Source organism: Geotrypetes seraphini, chromosome 3, assembly GCF_902459505.1.
Source record: "Geotrypetes seraphini chromosome 3, aGeoSer1.1, whole genome shotgun sequence".
Taxonomy (NCBI): domain Eukaryota; kingdom Metazoa; phylum Chordata; class Amphibia; order Gymnophiona; family Dermophiidae; genus Geotrypetes; species Geotrypetes seraphini.
Window position 1 is genome coordinate 382,666,062 of NC_047086.1, and position 20,052 is coordinate 382,686,113.

Below are 20,052 nucleotides of genomic sequence, written 5' to 3' on the forward strand. Positions count from 1 at the left end.
TGCAAAGAAGATTACAATATGTATCAGGGATAATAAAGAGAAGGAAAATAGCAAACGGATGGAGGGTAGGAAGTCTTAAGAATGGTTTGGACAAGTTCCTGGAGGAAAAGTCCACAGTATGTTATTGAGAAAGGCATGGGGGAAGCCACTGCTTGCCCTGGATCGGTATCATGGAATGTTGTTACTCTTTGGGTTTTTGCCAGGTATTAGTGACCTGTATTGGCCATCGTGAGAATGGGCTACTGGGCTTGATGGACCATTGGTCTGACCAAGTAAGGCTATTCTTATGTGACTACAGATGGTGCTGTAGCTCAGTTCACCTGGGTGGTATGACTTTCATTGGCTGTTTTCTACAAATTCCCCTGCTGCCTGGTAACATTAGCCTCTGCTTTTGCTAGGATGGAGATCTAGTGAGATTTCCAGTGCTTTTTCTCCATTATTGCAAGGAGATTTGTTTTCCTCTTCACAGTGGCGTACCAAGGAGGGGGGGGCTCGGTCCGCCCCGGGTGTACGACCCAAGGGGGTGCACAGCTGGCCACACACCGGGGAATAGGCTGCCGCCATCGGGAAAAGGCCGGTGCCGAGTTCTCCCTCCCTGCTTATCTTCCCCGCGGGCCGACCAAATCTCGCAGCCAGACGTCAATTCTGACGTTGGAGAGGATGTTCTGGGCCAGCCAATCGCTGGGAACATCCTCTCCGACGTTAGTATTGACGTTGGGCGGGGAGAGTTGGTTGGCACGCGGGGAAGAGAAGCAGAGCAAACTTGGCGCTGGCCTGTTCCCAATGGCCAATGGCAGCCTTTCCCCGGTGGCAGTGGCAGCAGCATGTTTCCTAATGGCAGTGGCATGGGGGAGGGCAGGGAGAAAGAAAGAAAGAAAGAAAGGGGAGGGAGACAGGGAGCCAGAAAGAAAGAAAGGGGGGACAGGGAGCCAGAAAGGTGGCAGGGTGAAACAAAGAAAGAAATTAAAAAATGGGGCATGGGGAGTGAGAGAGAAAGACGGACATAGAGAAAAAAGGGGGCATGGAGAGAGAAAGAAAGAGGGGGCAGGGTGAAAGAAAGAAAGAAATGGGGCACGGAGAGACAGAGACAGACATAGAGAAAGAAAGGGGGCATGGAGAGAGAAAGAAAGAAGTGGGCAGGGTGAAGCAAAGACAAAGTAGGTGGAGGGAATGAGGTCTGGAGGAGAGGAAGCATACAGGAGGCTGAAAGAAGGGAAGAAATTTTGGATGCACAGTCAGAAGAATAAAGTGCAACCAGAGACTGATGAAATTACCAAACAAAGGTAGGAAAAATGATTTTATTTTCAATTTAGTGATCAAAATGTGTCCGTTTTGAGAATTTATATATGCTGTCTATATTGTGCACTATGGCCCCCTTTTACTAAACTGCAATAGCGGTTTTTAGCGCATGGAGCCTATGAGCATCGAGAGCAGCGTGGGGCATTCAGCTCAGCTCCCTGTGCTAAAAAAACGCTATTGCGGTTTAGTAAAAAGGGAGGGGGTATATTTGTCTATTTTTGTATAGTTGTTACTGAGGTGACATTGCATAAAGTCATCTGCCTTGACCTCTTTGAAAACCCGCAGAATATAAATAATTAACATTTTCTCTGCGTACAGCGTGCTTTGTGTTTTTAAAATTTTATTGTTGGTAGATCATTTTGACTTGGCCACGAGGGTAAGGGGGAGGGAGAGAGGGGAGCTGCTGAAAGACATCTAGTAATCCTTGCAGGCTTGACTGTGCAGGGAATTATTTTTGTAAAATCATGTTTTGTTAAGTGACTGGCATTATTTAGACTTTAATTTCTATGAATGACTAGAATGAAAATGATATAAAATTACTTGCTTGTTTTTATGTGCATGCGTTGAAGGAAAGTGGAGAGAGAGAGTGGGCTGAGGACGCTGAAGGGAAATGGGGAAGAGAGAGTGGGGAGAAGACGCTGATTTATAAATTGACAATTGTACAGAATATTGTTTCTTTTTATACTTTAATATAATAAGTTCAATATAAAACAATTCAAGGCTTGTGTGGATGGAATCAGGTGGTTTGTGGGAATGGGGACCGAGCTTACGGGGATTAGTCCAATAAAATGGTATTTTCTTATTTCTCATTATTTGTTTTATTTTTATTTGTTAATTTGTAAAGTGGTGATTGTTATGTATCAGTTTTTTCAAATTTACATCTACTGTCTTTATATTTTGCACAGTATTAGAGGACATGTATTACTGTTTTTGTGGTGTTGCATTGTATGCAGAGTCTGGTTTCTTGGCAGTTCAGTTTAACTTTTGTCTACATATTTCTATTTTTAGTTTATGATTATTCCATTTTGGGTGAGGGTGTATCTGTCTGTGTGTATGAAAGGGACATGGCTTTCTGATAGCATCGACTGTAAAGGATCAATTGACTGTGCAAGATCTGGCTTGTTTAGTTTTACAATGTATGTGTTGGTGTTCTAATGCTCACTGCAGTGTTTAAGATGCTGCCTTTTCCTAGGTACACTCTTGTGCAATATGTGGATTGTATTTTTCATATAGATGGGGTGGGGGAGTGTCACATATGCTAGGTACGCCACTGCCTCTTCAGGTCTTGTCTATTACTGCATCTAAACCGAGTCATTTTACCTAGAGTATGACAGGGGCAAATTTTTTTCCATCCCCGCAGGAACTTAATTTCCCCATACCAGTTCCTGTGAGTTTGTTGCTGTCCCTGCCCCATTCCTGTAAGCTCTGCTTTAATCGCAGAAGCCTCAGACACTTATGATTTAAAAGTGTTTGAGACTTGTGTAGATGAGGACAGAGCTAGCAGGATTGAGGCAGGGACAAGAAAATAACTTGCGGGGGCGGGAAAATGAGTTGCCGTGGGGATGGGGATAAATTTGTCCCCTAATTTTACCTTCCCACAGTTCCTGAGATTGGATTTGTGTACTTTCTGATGTCAGAATAAAGTTCTCTGGAACTATGGTATTCTAGTATCCCATTTTTTCTCGTCTTTCTACTTATAGTAGTTTTTCTCCTAGTCTTACCATTTTTAGACATTGTTTTGCTAAATCCCAGTGGCTCTGGACCAGTCTAGTATAAAAACACTAAGAGGAAATTCTTACCCGATTCTTTCCTTTGCTCCTACTAAACCAGTCCAGAAAACCACAGTGCTGGAAATTATTATTATTATTTCACTAGTTTTTCATGGTTTCTTACATACCACCTGACTGAAAGATCTGGCATTTGACTGCCTTATTTGTGCAGACATGTCTAGTTTGACACTTTTATTGTCCATTTGTGTTCAGTAAAATCATGAGCACCCTGGCTATTCAAAATGGTGAACATTCTTTGGCTGCATGATGTCCTTCAAGGGGAAGTCATAAGTAATTTTTTCTCTCTGCTAGTCAATAAGACAGTCATTAGGTAAACTTTATGATAAATTTTTCTAGCTTCACTTTTACCTTAATGTATTTCCAAAACACTTCCAGACAAATTTGATTAAGTTTAACATGTTAATGTAATCTCGAAAGGTTTCTGTAATATTGCTGTCTGTATACAGTCTCTTCCTCTATAAACCATTCTGAACTGTTTAGAAACATAGAAACATAGAAAGATGACGACAGATAAGGGCCATAGCCCATCAAGTCTGCCCACACTATTTACCCACCCTCTTAAATCTACTGGTATTGCAGTATATAAAAGTTATTAAAGACGCTTTTTTCTATTGCTACTGTTTTCAGTTTGCTTGTTTTGTTAGAACATAACTACAGATGTTTAAATTGTGGCTTATATTGATGACACATTACAAAATGCTAGAGTGAACCACAAATGCCGTGTATGGCATTCTATTTAGATAACTACATTGTACTTAAAAACTTGTCTTAAACTGCTCATTTAAATTTAAATTCTGTAAATTTCACTCTAGGATGGTAATGGCTTTATTAGTTCAGCAGAACTTCGTCATGTGATGACAATCCTTGGGGAAAAATTAACAGAAGAAGAAGTTGATGAGATGATCAGGGAAGCAGATATAGATGGTGATGGTCAAGTAAATTATGAAGGTAATTTTTTCACTCTAGATTTAGCTAAATCATTTGACTAACTATATTTGGGTTGGATTTTTCTTTAGTAGAAGGCCGTACTTAAATCACAAGACTAGGCTTTATCGCTGCTAATTTCTTTCGTTTCCACCCATAGAAAACTAAAATATCATGAGAACTTATTTACAAACTAACTTGTTTGCCCAAATGCAGTCTGTGGTGAAAGCTAGCAATAAGCATCTTTTGCCGCCCTACTATAAGAAGAAAAAAAGAAAGGGCAAAATTCACCATAGCAAGTACAGTGGAACCTTGGTTTACGAGCATAATTCGTTCCAGAAGCATGCTCATAAACCAAATTACTTGTATATCAAAGCGAGTTTCCCCATAGGAAATAAGGGAAACTCGCTTAACCTTTTCCTATCGTAATAAATTTTACGTTACGCTGGTTCCAATCGTAATTATTTTAGCAAAGTTTTGTATTATTCACCGTTATCATTTACAATAGTTAGAGCAGATAATCTACAATGGCCCAATAGATGGTACAAATGATAGGTAGAGGGTGGACTGTATGTCCCATGCTATGGGACATACGATGGCAACAACATTTTTGGAATGTCCCATCGTCCGGGACACACGATAGGAAAAGGTTAATTGGTTCCACCTCCTCCCCTCCCCCTGATGCCAGTTCGCAGGCGGTGGGGGGACGGACTCAAATCGAGTCAACGCTCGATTTGCGAAAATGTTTTGCTCATCTTGCAAAACACTCACAAACTGCATTACTCGAAAACCGAGGTTTGACTGTATTTAGCTAAACTCACACATCAATTAAGATGTCTAATTTAGAATTTTTCAAAATATTATACAAAAATTTTTATTCCAGTCCAAAAACTTAAATTCAAAAGCAATCAACGACTAAAAAGGAACATGGGTATATCATAGTGCATGATACTCGGATCATAGGATCTCTTATAACCAGGGCTGGATTTTCCTATAGGCTAACTAGGCTTCAGCCTAGGGCCTCAAGATCAAGAGGGGCCTACATTCAAATTGTTAGCAAAATTAAAATTACACTATTCTAAAAACAGTGAACACTAAAACACTGAACCGAAAATAAGGAGAAATTCTACGCATATGACTAATAAACAAACATAAAAATGTATTGGTTAAGATCAACGCGTTTGGCTCATTGGATCTGTTCGTTTGTATATACTAGATTGCACCAAAGTATAGTTCATACGTTCACTGATTGCTAATGCGAATTATTATGAAATAAATTTATCTGAATTGAATTTGGTTTAATCTTCAATGTATTGAATATATTTAATTTAATTTGATAGAAAATATGATAATTTTTATTGCGTATTTTATTTTCATAGTCAAAGATTTTCATTATTTGAATTTTGTTTCTTTGTAAATGTTGTGTGTTATGTTTGATTAGTTATTGTTACAAGTACTATATATGGTGCTGAGAATAAATGTCCAAATAAGTGTTCTCGACTTTTTTTTTATTTATTATCTGTGTCACATTTTTTATAAAGGTTTAGTACCAATAACATGTTTCATTTAACATATTGATATATATCGCAGTAATGATGTATTTTATTATCTCTCATGTAATTTACAAACTTAAAAATGGGAGGTGAAAGTGGAATAGCCTAGGGCCTCTTTTCATCTAAATCCGGCCCTGCTTATAACATATGTTATTTCAGATCCCCCATCCTGGGATCTCGGCTCTAATCATGTATTCTCCACCCTTAGTTTAAACCTCAGTGAGAGTCCCTTATTACCTAATACCTCTTTCTCACAATGGCAACAAATTGATAGAATGAACAGCAAATCACAATGTATAAAAAAGTGTCTATATTGACACTAATCAAAAATGGCAACACTTATCTTTAACCAATCTCAGTGCTAATAGTTTGAATCACTCCCAATGTTTACCCTTGCTCACACTCAATCACAACTATCTCCTCAGGAGAGACCTCACTCTTGCCAAACAGTAGTCCAACACACTTCTGCGAATACCTCTTACCTTCTGCCCTTTTTTTACTGTACTGATTTGAGAATTTATTGTGGATGAGATTTTTTGGTTGAACCCTCTTTTTTTTGTACCCTACTATATGGGTATAGGATACTGGGGCACACTAGATGAACCTTCATTCTTGCATGCTCATCCTGCCTATTAGCAACCTGCTGGAAGCAGTTCTATAGACAAAATACTTTATGTTAAAAAAATGATTCCGCCTAACTCCTAAACAAGTTGCAATAAAAACATACATAGTAAAAGATATAACTTTCCATCAAACATTTTAGACTGAACTGCCAGCTCCAAAATGTTAAAACTGCAAAAAAAAAAAAAAAAGTCTGAAAGTGTTTTCTGGTGCAAAGGATACAGTAGTCTTGACAATTGGATAATATCCCTCGCTAATCACCAGATTGTAGAAGGCATCAACTATCCTTTTTTGGGGGGGATGGGGGGGCCTCTACCTCATTCCCCAGTGGGCTGTGTTTTAGCTCTTCAGTCTTTCCTTCTACAAGCAAAATGAAAGGTGTCTTTCTGATCTGCTCTGAGATCACTTTATTATTTTTTATGTTTTTAATCCAGATTTTGAGGCTTCTGGTGCTGCAGAGGTTCCCAGTGGTACTGGGACAGCTCTGACTGCGAGAAGACTCGGTGTAAAAGTCTATAGCTAGCAGGATACCCTCTTCAACAGAGTACCTGCTTAGCTGGACTGCACTAAGTCTGGCAGCTCAGATGGTTCCCATTGGTGCATGGCTTGCTCCTGATTTATCAGGAGCTTGAGAGCAGGCTGTGTGGCCCTGGATTGGTCTTCAGGCTGCACTTTTCCTCTCTTCATTGATGCATGGGGGGGGGGGGGGTCTGAGGACTCGGTCCAGACTTAGTCTGACTGACAGCCCAAAGATACACAAGTGTTGGTCCAGAGGACTGTAGTGGGTGCTAGCTGCATGCCCCGCCCTTGAAGACACGTGAGGAGCTAATGGGGTTGAGGCTTTCAGGCGCTCAACCTGTTTAAAAAGCAGCCCGAAGAGAGAAGCAGCTGAAGAATCCTGTATTGCGTGTCTAAGGCAAAATCTTCTCCATGGTCCAGCTGCAGTGTGAGCTGATTGAGGCATGGCACCAAGCAGTTCTGCGAGTACAGTTCATTACTGACTTTGGGGCGGTTCAAGAAATGGACTTTGAGGTTCTCTGGGGCTTCCTATAGGGTCCCTCTCTTCCAAAACACCCCTTAATTTTTTGGAATATTTTTTCATATAGCTCTCCCAAGCTGTCTTCTGGCACCAAAATGTTGCCGAGAGCAGCCATCTAGGATTTCCTGATTTATGTTGAGCCTCTCTCTGCTTCCAAAACACCTCATTTTTTATTAAATGATATATATGGGCTCCCCGGGATTTTCTACCCCTGTATCTTGCCAGTTTGGAGTTGGATGGCTGCCTGTGGAGTGTCCATGTGCCATGAGGCACATGAGGGGGTGGGAGTACTGGGGTTATCCCCCCCTGGTGCCTGTAGGGTCTTAATAGTTGCAGGAAGTTTCGGGCATAAATCCCCCCCCCCCCTTCCCCTAGATACCTCAAATGGCGACTCGGTGGCAAAATGCCAATGCAGAGATCCAGGTCAAGAATTTTTGACTGATTTTTCAAGTTGAATGTTTGAAGCTTATATGAAGTATAAAGTATCTGCACGGTGTCTCAAACTGTGTACCACAGAACAGTAGTGTGCCTAAAGAGATTCTGGGTGTGCCACGAGAGATTCCAGAATTTTACTTTATTTTAAGATTCCCTTCGGAAGCATACACGAGAATCGATGACATGTACATTGCATACACAAGAGTCTGTATCCTTACAAACAGAAGCTCATAACCTTGACAGCCTCCCAGACAAGCATTATTTTTTTGACGTGATTGGTCCTTGAAAACTAATGGCAAGTCGTTTTTAGTTTTATTTACTTTTTTAATGCAGTAGTGATCCTAACTTGAGCAACAAAACAATCAAGGGTTGGTTACCGTTTGGTTCTTATCCTAGGACAAGCAGGCAGCATATTCTCGCATGTGGGTGACATTCACAGAGCCCGACATGGACAGTGCTACTGTCACCATGGGCGTTCCTTCCCGCCCGATGTCAGCTTATGGTTCCTCAGTTTGCTTTCCGCAGAGCGAAAGTTGTCTGGACTCTGTCCATATGAATTGCCTTCCTGTTGACTATTTTGCCTTTTCGGCTCATTTTCTTTTTTTCTTATCTAGTGTTTTTATTTTCTTTACTGCTTAGTTTTACTCGTTGAATTTTCAACATTCAAACTTCCTCAGTTGGGCCTTCGGCTTCTCTAGCCCTCAGTTTTTCAGTTTTTTTTATTTTTCAATCTGTTTTGCAACATTGCGTTTTTAACCTTGCTGCCAAGATTTTTTCCTCTCATGTTGAAGCCTTCTAGTGGGTTCAAGAAGTGTTCTTGTTGTCAACAGCCCATATCACTCACTGATCAGCACAATTAGTGCATTCAGTGTTTAGGGCAGGAGCATTGAGTGGATTCTTATACCTGCTGTCTTATGTTGAAAAAATGCTCCCTTAATGTTTGATGCATCCAGCAAGAGAAGCTTTTTGGAGCGGCCATGGCCTCCAAGGATGTCTGATTCCATTCCTGTATCAGGTAAACCTGCTAAGCCGTCCTCTTTTCTCATCTAGCGTCATAGGCATCTTTAGCATAGAGTCCATAGATGCATGCCAAGTGTTGACGTCAGCACGATCTTCTGTGCAGGCTGTATCCCCTTTAAAGCATGCTTCTTCATTGAGGTCACCAACACCTTGGCACCCTGCAGCGCCAGTGGTACCGGTACGATCTTTCCAGGAGCAACTGAAGTTTTTGCAACAGGAGCTGACCGTGCTGTTGCAAACACATGCGGCACCGGTGCTTGCACAGACTCCTTTGGTACCGGCCCAACCTGAGCATAGTTCATTGAGGCCTTGAGCTACCACACCTTGCAGAGCATCAAGGTCCCACAGTACCAATCCTCACTCCTCTAGTAAATGTGACAGCCTTGACATCTTACGGTACCGGTTCCCATTCACCTCAACACAAGTCAAAATCTACACACTCTTCAACTGACTGGTACTGACCATCGCAGGAGTTCTTCTCTGCGTTCTCACCGTTTTTCATACTCCCCCAAACCAACAAGCATCCATCTCCCCATCTTATATAGAATCTCCTGAAGTTGGAGATTTCTATTCAGATCTTTTCATACTGATCTTGAACCCATGTTGTCTACTCCAGGGTCATATGGCATCCCATCAGATCATCTCCTCCACCACCCAGGCACATCACCACCAAGTTTATCAGGTAGATGGAGAAAGTGTTGCCTGTTTAAATTAGAGGCAGACACTGAATTGAGAAGAGAGCTGCCTGAGGCCTTGGATTTTGATGAACCTCCTAAAGAGCTCCTCAGATTGCCTTTAAGAATTGGGAGCTCTTCTCATACTTCCCATAGTTCCTAGAAAAATTGACTTTGTACAGAATACAGTTGTGCCTGGGCTTTGATAAGCCACAATTGCAACACCAGTGTTTACTGGTTGAATCTACTCTTAAAAGTCCTCCAGCACACAAGTCTATGCTAGTGCACCACCAAGTCATGAAGATTGCATCATGGATAAGTTTGGGTGCTGTCTTTACCAGAACTCTGTTAACTAGCAGAGTTCTAAGCTATAATTTCTTTGTCCTTTTATCTTAAACAACTCAGACTGGCTGGCTGATTTTGAGCAATATATTCCACCAGATTGTCTTCCACAGTTTCAAGAAACTACTCATAGCCTCCTTAAGACTAGAAAATTCATGGCTAGATCAGCATTTGATGCAACATCTAGAGCAGGGTTGTCCAACCATTTGGCTTCCCTGGGCCGCATTGGCCGAAAAAAATGTTTCTGAGGCAGCACAAACGCGCAAACACTGCAGAAAGACAGAGGAGGGAGCCGGCAAGACGGTAAACACCCGGGGGCAGCAGAGGAAAACACTGCATCGCTCTCGACCGGGGCCGCACAAAATATTTCACGGGGCCGCAGGTTGGACACCCCTGATCTAGAGCATCAGTGATGCCTGTTGCCATGAGGCATTTCACATGGCTTTGGGTCTTCTGACCTTTGACATCAGCTTTCAAGATCACTTAGCCAAGTTTCCTTGTCTAGGAGAAGATTTGTTTGGAGACAGTTGATGTGACGCAAAGACTGACTTGATATGAGCAGAGCTGGTCTACTTTAGTGGTGTCTAAGTCTTGAGACTCAGCCATCTAAATCTTTCCAGAAATCTTCTTACAAGAGGCATTTGTTTGGTTACACCTTGTTTATGCTGTCTACTGGTCTAATTCTTGTTGCAGAGCAGAAAAGCCTTGAATTGTCAGTTCCCCATGCCTTCGTTAGATACGAACTGAGCTGAGGCACTACCCAATGACACAAGGAGACATAGTTGAAAAATGTAGATGCCTTCTGCAATCTTTGTGTGTGAAGGGAAGAAGCCCACTTGTCAAGATTACTGTACCCTTCTACTAGAAAGATATAGAGGTAAGAACCTAATCTTCCCTTACAATCACAAGCCCTGAATCAGTTCTAAAATCATCATATAGGTAACATAGGTTTAATTCTGGACAGTATCCACAATTGAAAATGGAGGATGTTACCACCTGTAAAATGAGGCTATGTTGACGGCTGTGGATCCAAGAGATCCAACAATCTCATGTGGTAGATCTGGAACTTGGGGCAATTCATCTGGCGTTGCTCTCCAGCCCATTCTAGTAGGTTCGAGTCTTCTCAGACGCCACGGTGGTGGCATACATAAATCATCAGGGGGCACGAGAAGCGCTTCCTTTAAGCCAAGAAGATTGCATGCTGTTTGTTGGGTGGGAGCTCATCTTCTGTCGCTCTCAGCAGCTCACGTGGCTGGCGTTGACAAGGTTTATGTAGATTTCCTCAGCCAACAGATTCTGGACATGGGAGAATGGTTCCTCTCGCAGAAAGCATTCAGTCTTATTGTTCAGCGCTGGAGTCAGCCTCAGCTGGGCTTGATGGCTTCAGCAGAGAACTATGAGGCCAGGCGCTTTTTTTCAGTTGAACTCAGCGTGGAAGTCTAGGGCTGGATGCTTTGCTGCAGCCCTAGCTGGTTCACAAGTTATATGTGTTCCCTCCATGCCCTCTGGTTGATCGGGTCATCCGCCAGATAGTGACGCATCTCAGCCTGGTGATACTGGTGGATTCAGGTTGACCTTGCAGCCTGTGGTCCTTTCATAACAGCTGACGTTACAGAAATCTATAATAATAAAATGCTAAGCGCGCATGTGCACTCTTACCACGTATTCCCTGATCCCTGATCTGTAGGTCAGTGGTCGGCAGGAGTACGCATGCGCGACACCAGGACTCCTCCTCCCGAGTTCCAGACACGCTGACCGCCTTCGGTCCTGCGGGACTCTCAAGCAGCGGCGGTGGCAGGGATGGCGGAAACGTTACCGAGGCGGCTGTCGGCTTCAGGCGCATGCGGCGGCTGTCGGTGCCTGCAGGCCATGGCAGCTGTCGGTGCCTGCAGTCCATGGCAGCTTGAGGCGGCTGTGGCGGAAGGCAGACGCAAAACGAGGTAAGGGGTGCTGCTGGACAAGGGAAGAGGTGCTGATGGACAGGGGGGACAGAAAAAGGAAGGGAGGCCTACTGCTGGACAGTGTCACAAACCCTCCGCAGCGTTGGGCTGTCGTGTGACAAACACAAGGATTCTGGCGTGTCCCCTCTAACCAGGGGTACCTTCAGGACTTTTCAAGGTAGCACTAGGCAACTGCCTAGGCTTGGGAGAGACAAGGCAAGCAAAGGGTTTCAAAATATCACCAGTCAAACCAAGTTCTTAAGAAAGAATATGATGTTTATTCTGACCCAGAGGTCAAAAAGATGCAGCATAAAACAAAAATCACTTTTGCATTTCATTCAAAAATAAAGTCAATTGTAAAATAAAGATATCACAAAACAGCAATCTCCTGTAGTTGATTATTCCTGAGGTCATGTGCTCTGACTCAGGATTGCTTTACACTGGTGCTCACTCATAATTCAAACTTTCTCTCAGCATTAATATCAAAGGCATGTAACAGCAGATTTCAGCAGCCAAATAAAGTTTGAAATAAACCTTTGCTGTAAATCCAAATTAAACCAAACTCTTTAGGCAATATAGCTACAGCACACTCTTGCAACAGTTCAGCTTTTCCCTCAGCTCCCTCGTGCAGGCAAAACACACAGCTGAGAGAGATAAGCTAATTAGCTCCTCAGGAACGGGAGCCACGGCAGGATTTTCCAAAGTTCAAAACACCAACTTAAAGGTTCTATCTTGAGCTTCTTGTTCCCAAACTTGACTCTAAACCAATCCAATAGTTTAGGATTCAGGTAAGTATTATTCTTAATCTCAAAAATACTCATAAAGCCCAAACATATAACACATTCTTCAGGCTTGGTTTGCACAGCAGGAAAAACATAGGCAAAAGGGAAAAAAAAACACAAATTTTTCCCAGTTACTCACTCCCTTCATTCAGTTTCCATACATTCTGTCTGGCTCTCTAGCATAGGGCCAGCTACTTGTACCTCCATGCTTTCCACACCATCTGGAATCTGGAAGTTTGAAGTGGGGAGGATTTCTTCCAAATCCTGCATGGGCCAATCTGGCACGGTTGTCTCTCCTGCTCTGCTCCACAGCTCCTCACCTGCCTTGGGCTGTGAGAGTGACTCACCCTGGTCACTCGCTCCTCCTCCTCTCCCTGCTGCTTGTCTCAGCCTGCTTTTAAACAGCTCAGAGCCAATCCCCTTCAGCCTGTAGCGGGGGATGGGCTTTGGCTCTAAAGCAGCTTTTCTCTGCCTGGGTTTATCTAATGCAGCTATATTCCTTGTGGCTTCTCTAACTGCCCTAAAGCCCGGAGGCTGCTGTTGCCAGTCTGCCTGCCTCTGCTCCAGATCACTACTGCTCTGATCATAGGGGCAAGGGAGGTCAGCCTCAAGTTGAGCGCCAGAATCAATCTGATCAGCTCTTCTGCACCCGATCCTATTAGGGACCGAACTAGTGCTGGTGCTGGGTTTGTCACAACAGAGGGAGCAGGAAAGAGGTGCTGATGGACAGGGGGAGCAGAAAAAGGAAGGGAGGCCTACTGCTGGACAGGGGGAGCAGGAAAGAGGTGCTGCTGGACAGGGGGAGAAGAAAAAGGAAGGGAGGCCTACTGCTGAACAGGGGGAGCAGGAAAGAGGTGCTGCTGGACAGGGGGGAGATAAAACAAAGGGAGAAGGGCTGCTCCTGGATAAGGGGAGCAGTGAAGGGGTGGTTGTGGACACAGGGGAGGTAAAAGGAAGGGAGAATGGACAGGGGGAGCAGGCAAGGGGTGGTGGTGGACAGCCGAGGAAAAAGAAAGAAAGACAGAAATACAGAAAGCGGCTAAGGAGAGAGAGAGAAAGAAATAAATAAAGACAGACACACACACATATATTCTAGCACCCGTTAATGTAACGGGCTATAAAACTAGTAGATCTATAATTCCCCAAACAAGGGATCCAATGTATGCTTTAATAAAGGCTTCACAGTGGCTAATTTTACAACTTTCTTGAATTTTACCCTCTGAGTGATTGACCAAATATAGTCAATACTGGTACAACTTCTTTAATTGGTTGATTAAGCTGAACACGAACCCCAAACTCGATATTCTACTACTCTATGTTCCACCGCCTATTAATCAAGCCAGTCTCACTCAACTTCAATCTCGGGTCTTTGATTTCTGTTCCTCATCTGCCCACCCAATTATTTTAGGCGACTTTAATATCCATTTTGATGAGCCAAATAATCCTACAACCTCTGAATTTTTAATTCATACTAATGATCTTAACTTAATCCCCCTAGTATCTGGTTCACCACACTCAGTGGGCCATCATACCCTTGACATGGTTTTGTACATCAAAATCATACCACGCAGTACTTTCAAAACCTATCAATACCTCAGTCCCATGGTCTGACCACTGTTTGGATCACCTTTAATGTACAACCTAAACAAAAAGTTTTGGGTTGGGGACGAAGTACAATCGCTTATCGAGATTATAATAATTTAGGAGTTAACACCCGTCTCATCTAGATTTAATTCAAATAATACTAATCTAGAGGCTCAAAACTTAGATGAACAGCTTGCCACTTGGGAATCATTAATCCAATCGCTATTAGAGATAGCTGTACCTCTAAAAACAAAAAACATCTCCTCTCGTAAAGCCACAAATCTTTGGTATTCAGAGAAACGTCATCTAATAAAAAACAATTGCACTTCTTTGAACATAAATGGCGAAGACACAAAATTCTCATCACTTTGAGACATTACAAAGAGCAAGCATCCTATTATAAAACCAAAATTAACCTTGCCCCCCCCAAATTTATTATTCATCACAAATATTGAAAGCAAAAAAATTCCATCTATATTCTATTCTATTCTAAAATCAATTTCACCAGCTACTCATAGTCAAGCCATCATCACAAATGATTGTCCAACAGCTCAAGATCTTTCAGACTATTTCTGCAAGAAAACAGATGACATCCGAGAACTTCTCACATTCCTACCACAGATCTCCCATGTATTTCACTGGACAACCTACTGCCACTTGCAGAATTTTCTGCCTTTAAATTGTCATCATTAACTGATATTAAACGACTGTTTCAAAGGGTTAATTTAAACTGATCATGCTCTGAAAACATTCCCCCCTTTCATCTTAAAATGATTCTTTTCATGTTTCAGTCCCTTTTTACATGCATTAATTATAAATAGTTTGAAATTGGGCATACTACCAAAAAAATGGAAAACCCCTTCGGTCTATAAACCGCCTCGAACTATCATGGCTTTGGCGGTATATAAAAATAAAATTATTATTATTATCCAATAATTAAAGATCATAAAGGTAAATCACACTAAACAGCAAACTATCGACCCATTGCAAATATCCCATTCTTAGCAAAATTAACAGAAAGGATTGTATATGACCAGATTTCAGGCTTCGTCGAATCAAGCGATACTCTGCATCCTAATCAAACCAGCTTCAGAAAACATCATTCCATAGAATATTCCTTATTAGGTCTAACTACCAACATTATATATCACTTAAACCACCACAAATCTATTGTTCATATTTCTTTGAAACTGTCAGCTGCTTTCGACACCATCGTATCATAACCTACTGCTACAAAGACTAGCATCAGTCGGTATTTCAGGACATATCCCCAATTGGCTATGATCTTTTCTGAGTGAGCGTATATCCAAAGTAATCTTTAATGGCAGCTCATCTAAACCTTATGCTATGAAATACGGAATACCTCAAGGATCCATTCTCTCACCACTTCTCTTTAATATCTTCCTAAAACCTCTCCTAGGTCTTTGTCAATCCATTGGCTTTACAACCTTTGCTTATGCTGACGATATCCAACTTATACACCTGCTAAATCCCCAAAATGAAAAAGAGATTAATCGAAATAAACCATAAACTCAAGCAAGTCGAACACTGGTTTACCTCAAACATGCTATGCTTGAACATTCTGAAAACAAGTCATGCTCATGCCATGGAAGGATGGGTTAAGCGTAAAAATCCCCATTTCACTAAATAATGTACAACTAACTTTCATATCATGAGCATATAAGCAATGTTGTAAAATCAGGCTTCTACAGACTAAGAATGATTTGGTCAATTTCCAAATTCCTTGAACCAAAATCATTAAATATACTACTTCATTCACTAATCATAGCAAAACTTGATTATTGCAATTCCTTACTCATAGGCATCGCAAAAAAGAATAAAAACGTCTACAAATATTGCAAAATACCGCCATCAAGCTTATCTATGATGACAAGAAATATGACCACATAACCCCATTATTAGAAAAATCCCACTGGCTCCCGATCGAACATAGGACCACGTTCAAAATCTTCGAACATTTAAAACACAATCCACAAAAGAACCACAATTCATAAATAAATAGCTCATTCCATATTCTACCCCTCGAACTCTTCGGTCTAAGGATCAAAAACTGTTAACAGTTCCATCGCTGAAAATAATAGGAACTCCAAAACTAGATATTTTCTCTGAACGCGCCTCTGAACACTATGCCATTATAATCTTAACGAGGAAGAAAACCCTACACGTTTTAAAAAGTTCCTTGAAAAGCTTTTTGTGTAAAGATGCTTTTGGACCTGTAACTCCCCCAAAACGCTATTGCAATTCCTCTTTTACATTCTTCCAATCCCCATCCCTACTTTTCCTTCCATGTTATCTTTCTCTTTTATATAACAAATTGTAGTTTACCCCCCCCCCCCCCCGCTCCCTTATATACCAGTTAGTATATGTACTCGTTTTGTTTTAATGTAAAAAAATAATCAGTAGGAAAGGTCTTGAGGGGGAGGGAGTAATAAGTACTCAACTAGAATTCTTAAATGCTGTGCTTACTCTTGGAATCATTCTGTGGCATTAGTGTTGTGCTTTAGTCTGAGGCTTTCAGGTAACATACAGGCTCTTTTTTTTTTTAAGCTCAGTTTTATTAGCATTTTGTCATAGGAATATAAGCACAGACCTCATATACATAACAAAGTCTTCCCAAATCGTAAGTACTGTACAGGTGGTCCATGACATATCAACAAAAACAGAACAAAGAAAAATAAAAATAACGTAACCCAACTAACAAGCTTATCAGCTGTGTGTACAGATCTAAGAGAAACCCGCAAGTATAAGAGGACATAATAACATTAAGAGTGTGTCACTTAAAAATTGTAAGATGGCTCATACAGTCATATATGTCAAAAAGATGATACAGTAAGGCAGGGGTGTCCAATGTCGGTCCTCGAGGGCCGCAGTCCAGTCGGGTTTTCAGGATTTCCCTAATGAATATGCATTGAAAGCAGTGCATGCACATAGATCTCATGCATATTCATTGGGGAAATCCTGAAAACCCGACTGGACTGCGGCCCTCGAGGACCGACATTGGACACCCCTGCAGTAAGGCAAGTCATGTATTCATGATTCTGGCTTACCAGGACGGACTTGGGGCAACTCAAATGCTACTTCACCGGACAGCGGTGCCCACATTTTTGTGAACTTTCGGCTCTTTAATCTGTAACCAACTGGTTTATACACCTGACTGAATGGAACTTCACTTATTTTCCTGGGGCATTGCTTGCTGGTAATACTTGAAAATTATGATATAAAGTAACTGAATTTGCATTTATAGTAACTATTTCAATAACATTTGTGTTTTGCAGAATTTGTACAGATGTTGAAGGCAAAGTGAAGATGTAAAATGTGTTTAAATTTCTTGCACAAAATTGTTTATTTGCCTTTCTTTTACCCTGTCAACAATATGCATGTCTAGGAATTAGAATTCTGTTCATGTTTCTCTCTTTTTATCTTGTCACTGTTTACTTTTTGTATTCCCCCCTTCCTTTTTGAAAACATAAAGCATAGTAACATAGTAGATGACGGCAGATAAAAAGACCTGAATGGTCCATCCAGTCTGTCCAACCTAATTCCATCTAAAAATTTCTTGGGGTTTTTTTTTTTTTTTCCTTCTAACTATTTCTGAGCAAGAATCCAAAGCTCTGCCTGGTACTATTCTTAGGTTCCAACTACTGAAGTCTCCATCAAAACTTACTCCAGTTCATCTACACCAGTGGTCTCAAACTCAAACCCTTTGCAGGGCCACATTTTAGATTTGTAGGTACTTGGAGGGCCTCAGAAAAAAAATAGTTAATGTCTTATTAAAGAAATGACAGTTTTGCATGAGGTAAAACTCTTTGTAGTTTATAAATCTTTCCTTTTGGCTAAGTCTTAATAATAATATTGTCATTTATAGCTAAAGAGACATATGATCAAGAAACTGTTTTATTTTACTTTTGTGATTATGATAAACATACCGAGGGCCTCAAAATAGTACCTGGCGGGCTGCATGTGGCCCCCGGATCGCGAGTTTGAGACCACTGATGTACACTCTCCCAGCCATTGAAGCCCTCCCCGGCCCATCCTCAACCAAACCATATATAGATACAGATCATGCAAGTCTGCCCAGTACTGGCCTTAGTTCTTCAATATTTACTATTATTTTCTGATTCTAGATCCTCTGTGTTCATCCCATGCTTTTTTGAACGCTGTCACCGTTTTCATCTCCACCATCTCTCTCGGGAGCGCATTCCAGGCATCCACCACCCTCTCCGTAAAGAAGAATTTCCTTACATTGCTCTTGAGTCTACCAACCGTATTTGAACATCTGAATCATATCTGTCCCTTCTTTCCTCTAAGGTACACATATTCCGGGTTTCCAGTCTCTCGTCATACGTCTTTTGGCCCAAACCTCCTGTCATTTTCGTCACCGTCCTATGGACCGCTTCATGCCTTTTTGTGTCCTTTGCCAGTTACGGTCTCCAAAACTCACCACAATACTCCCAAGTGGGGTCTCACCAATGACCTGTACAGGGGCATCAACACCTTCGTTCTCCTGGTTATGCCTCTCTTTATACAGCCTAGCATCCTTATGGCAGCAACCACCGCCTTGTCGCACTGTTTTTTCACCTTTAGATCTTCGGACACTATCACCCCAAGGTCCCTCTCCCCATCCGTGCACATCAGCCTCTCACCTCCCAGCATATATGGCTCCTTCTACATGTTGCATGTGGCTTATTTTGGATCTTATCTAAGCCCGACTGCACATCAGTTTAGGAGGTGACCAGCAATGGAACATGTGGATATACCTGTTCAACGGAGTTGCATTTCTAGAAACTGTCAGCAGGTTGTTAGTGTGAAGTTGTAACTCTGGACTATGAACAGCCATCACTATGGAACTTAAGTTGCACTATTAATAAAATGGTGGCATTATTCAGGTATTTGTACGCCTTTTTTGTACTGCTGTCCTGTTCTCAAACTTTTCCTCTGTTAGGCTTACTCTTTTGTTTAACCATTTATTTTCAATCTGCTAATGGAAGTTTGCTTCAAATCCATTCCAAGTTGTATATTTGTTTTCCAATAAAAATGATGATTTATTCACTTGTTTCTGTCCATCTTTAATGTTTCAGTGCCCTGGTTAAATAAATTTCTAATGTAAGTAAATTAATATTGTGCAGGGTTAATGAGAAGTATGAAATGTGCAAAAGTACTCTACAATGGGTGTCTGCAAACAAGTCTAGGAATTAGGAAAGTAATGGAGAGCAAAACAATGTCTTTGCATCGCTCCATGATACCACACCTTGAAAATTGTAAGCAGATCTGTTTTGCCATATCTCAAGATAGTGGAACTAGAAAGAGGATGACCAAAATGAAGGAGTTGGAACAGCTCTAATAAGCAGGCTGAAGAGGTTAGGGCTCTCAGGGGAGAGAGGTCTATACCCATATGACTTCATTCAGGCTTTAAACATAAATCTATTGTTCTGTTTACTCTTTGAAAGAATAGACACTAGGAAGTTACATAGTAGCACACTTTAAAATCAAATAGGAGGAAACTACATTGAGTGAAAAAAATATTAAGCTCTGGAACTCTGTCAGAGCAAGTGGTAAAAGCAGTAAATGTAGTTGGATTTAAAACAGTTTGGACCGATTTCTGGAGAAGTCTATATAGAACCTTGGGTTCCTTTTACTAAGCCGCGTTAGGGCATTAATGCGCGGAATAGCGCGTGCTAGATGCTAACGCCAGCATTGAGCTGGTGTTAGTTCTAGCTGGGTAGCGCAGGTTTAGCGCGTGCTAAAATGCGTGCACTAAAAACGCTAATGCAGCTTAGTAAAAGGAGCCCCTAGAGTCCCACAAAAGTAGTAAGATTACATAGTAGCTTGCTCTCTCCAGGAAACTTCCAGCAAGTTAGGCAAAGTTTTTTGTTACCTCATTTGGATTATTGTAATGGTTTATTTTGTGTACTGCCGAAGAAGGCCACTTTTTGTGCAACCTGCAATGCCATTGAGATAGATGACAGGAGCCTATGGGAGACTTTTACAGGTTGTGAGACCTATTCCTGCATTTTGCTGGAGTTGCTGA

General features: G+C 41.6%; 1 protein-coding gene across 3 annotated transcripts in view; it reads left to right on the forward strand.

The window, feature by feature from the left end:
- The window catches only part of MCFD2 (multiple coagulation factor deficiency 2, ER cargo receptor complex subunit), a 153,024-nt gene that overhangs the window by 61,691 nt on the left and 71,281 nt on the right, over positions 1 to 20,052 (forward strand). For 2 of the 3 annotated variants that reach the window (XM_033938301.1, XM_033938302.1), the window contains 2 exons: positions 3,902 to 4,037; positions 17,300 to 17,601. The exons of the other annotated variant lie outside the window; for it this stretch is intronic. In XM_033938301.1, coding sequence (XP_033794192.1) covers positions 3,902 to 4,037; positions 17,300 to 17,328 — 165 coding nt within the window. In that variant the 3' untranslated portion in view covers positions 17,329 to 17,601. Of the gene's footprint in view, positions 1 to 3,901; positions 4,038 to 17,299; positions 17,602 to 20,052 lie in introns of those variants that run through there. 3 annotated transcript variants of the gene reach the window in all.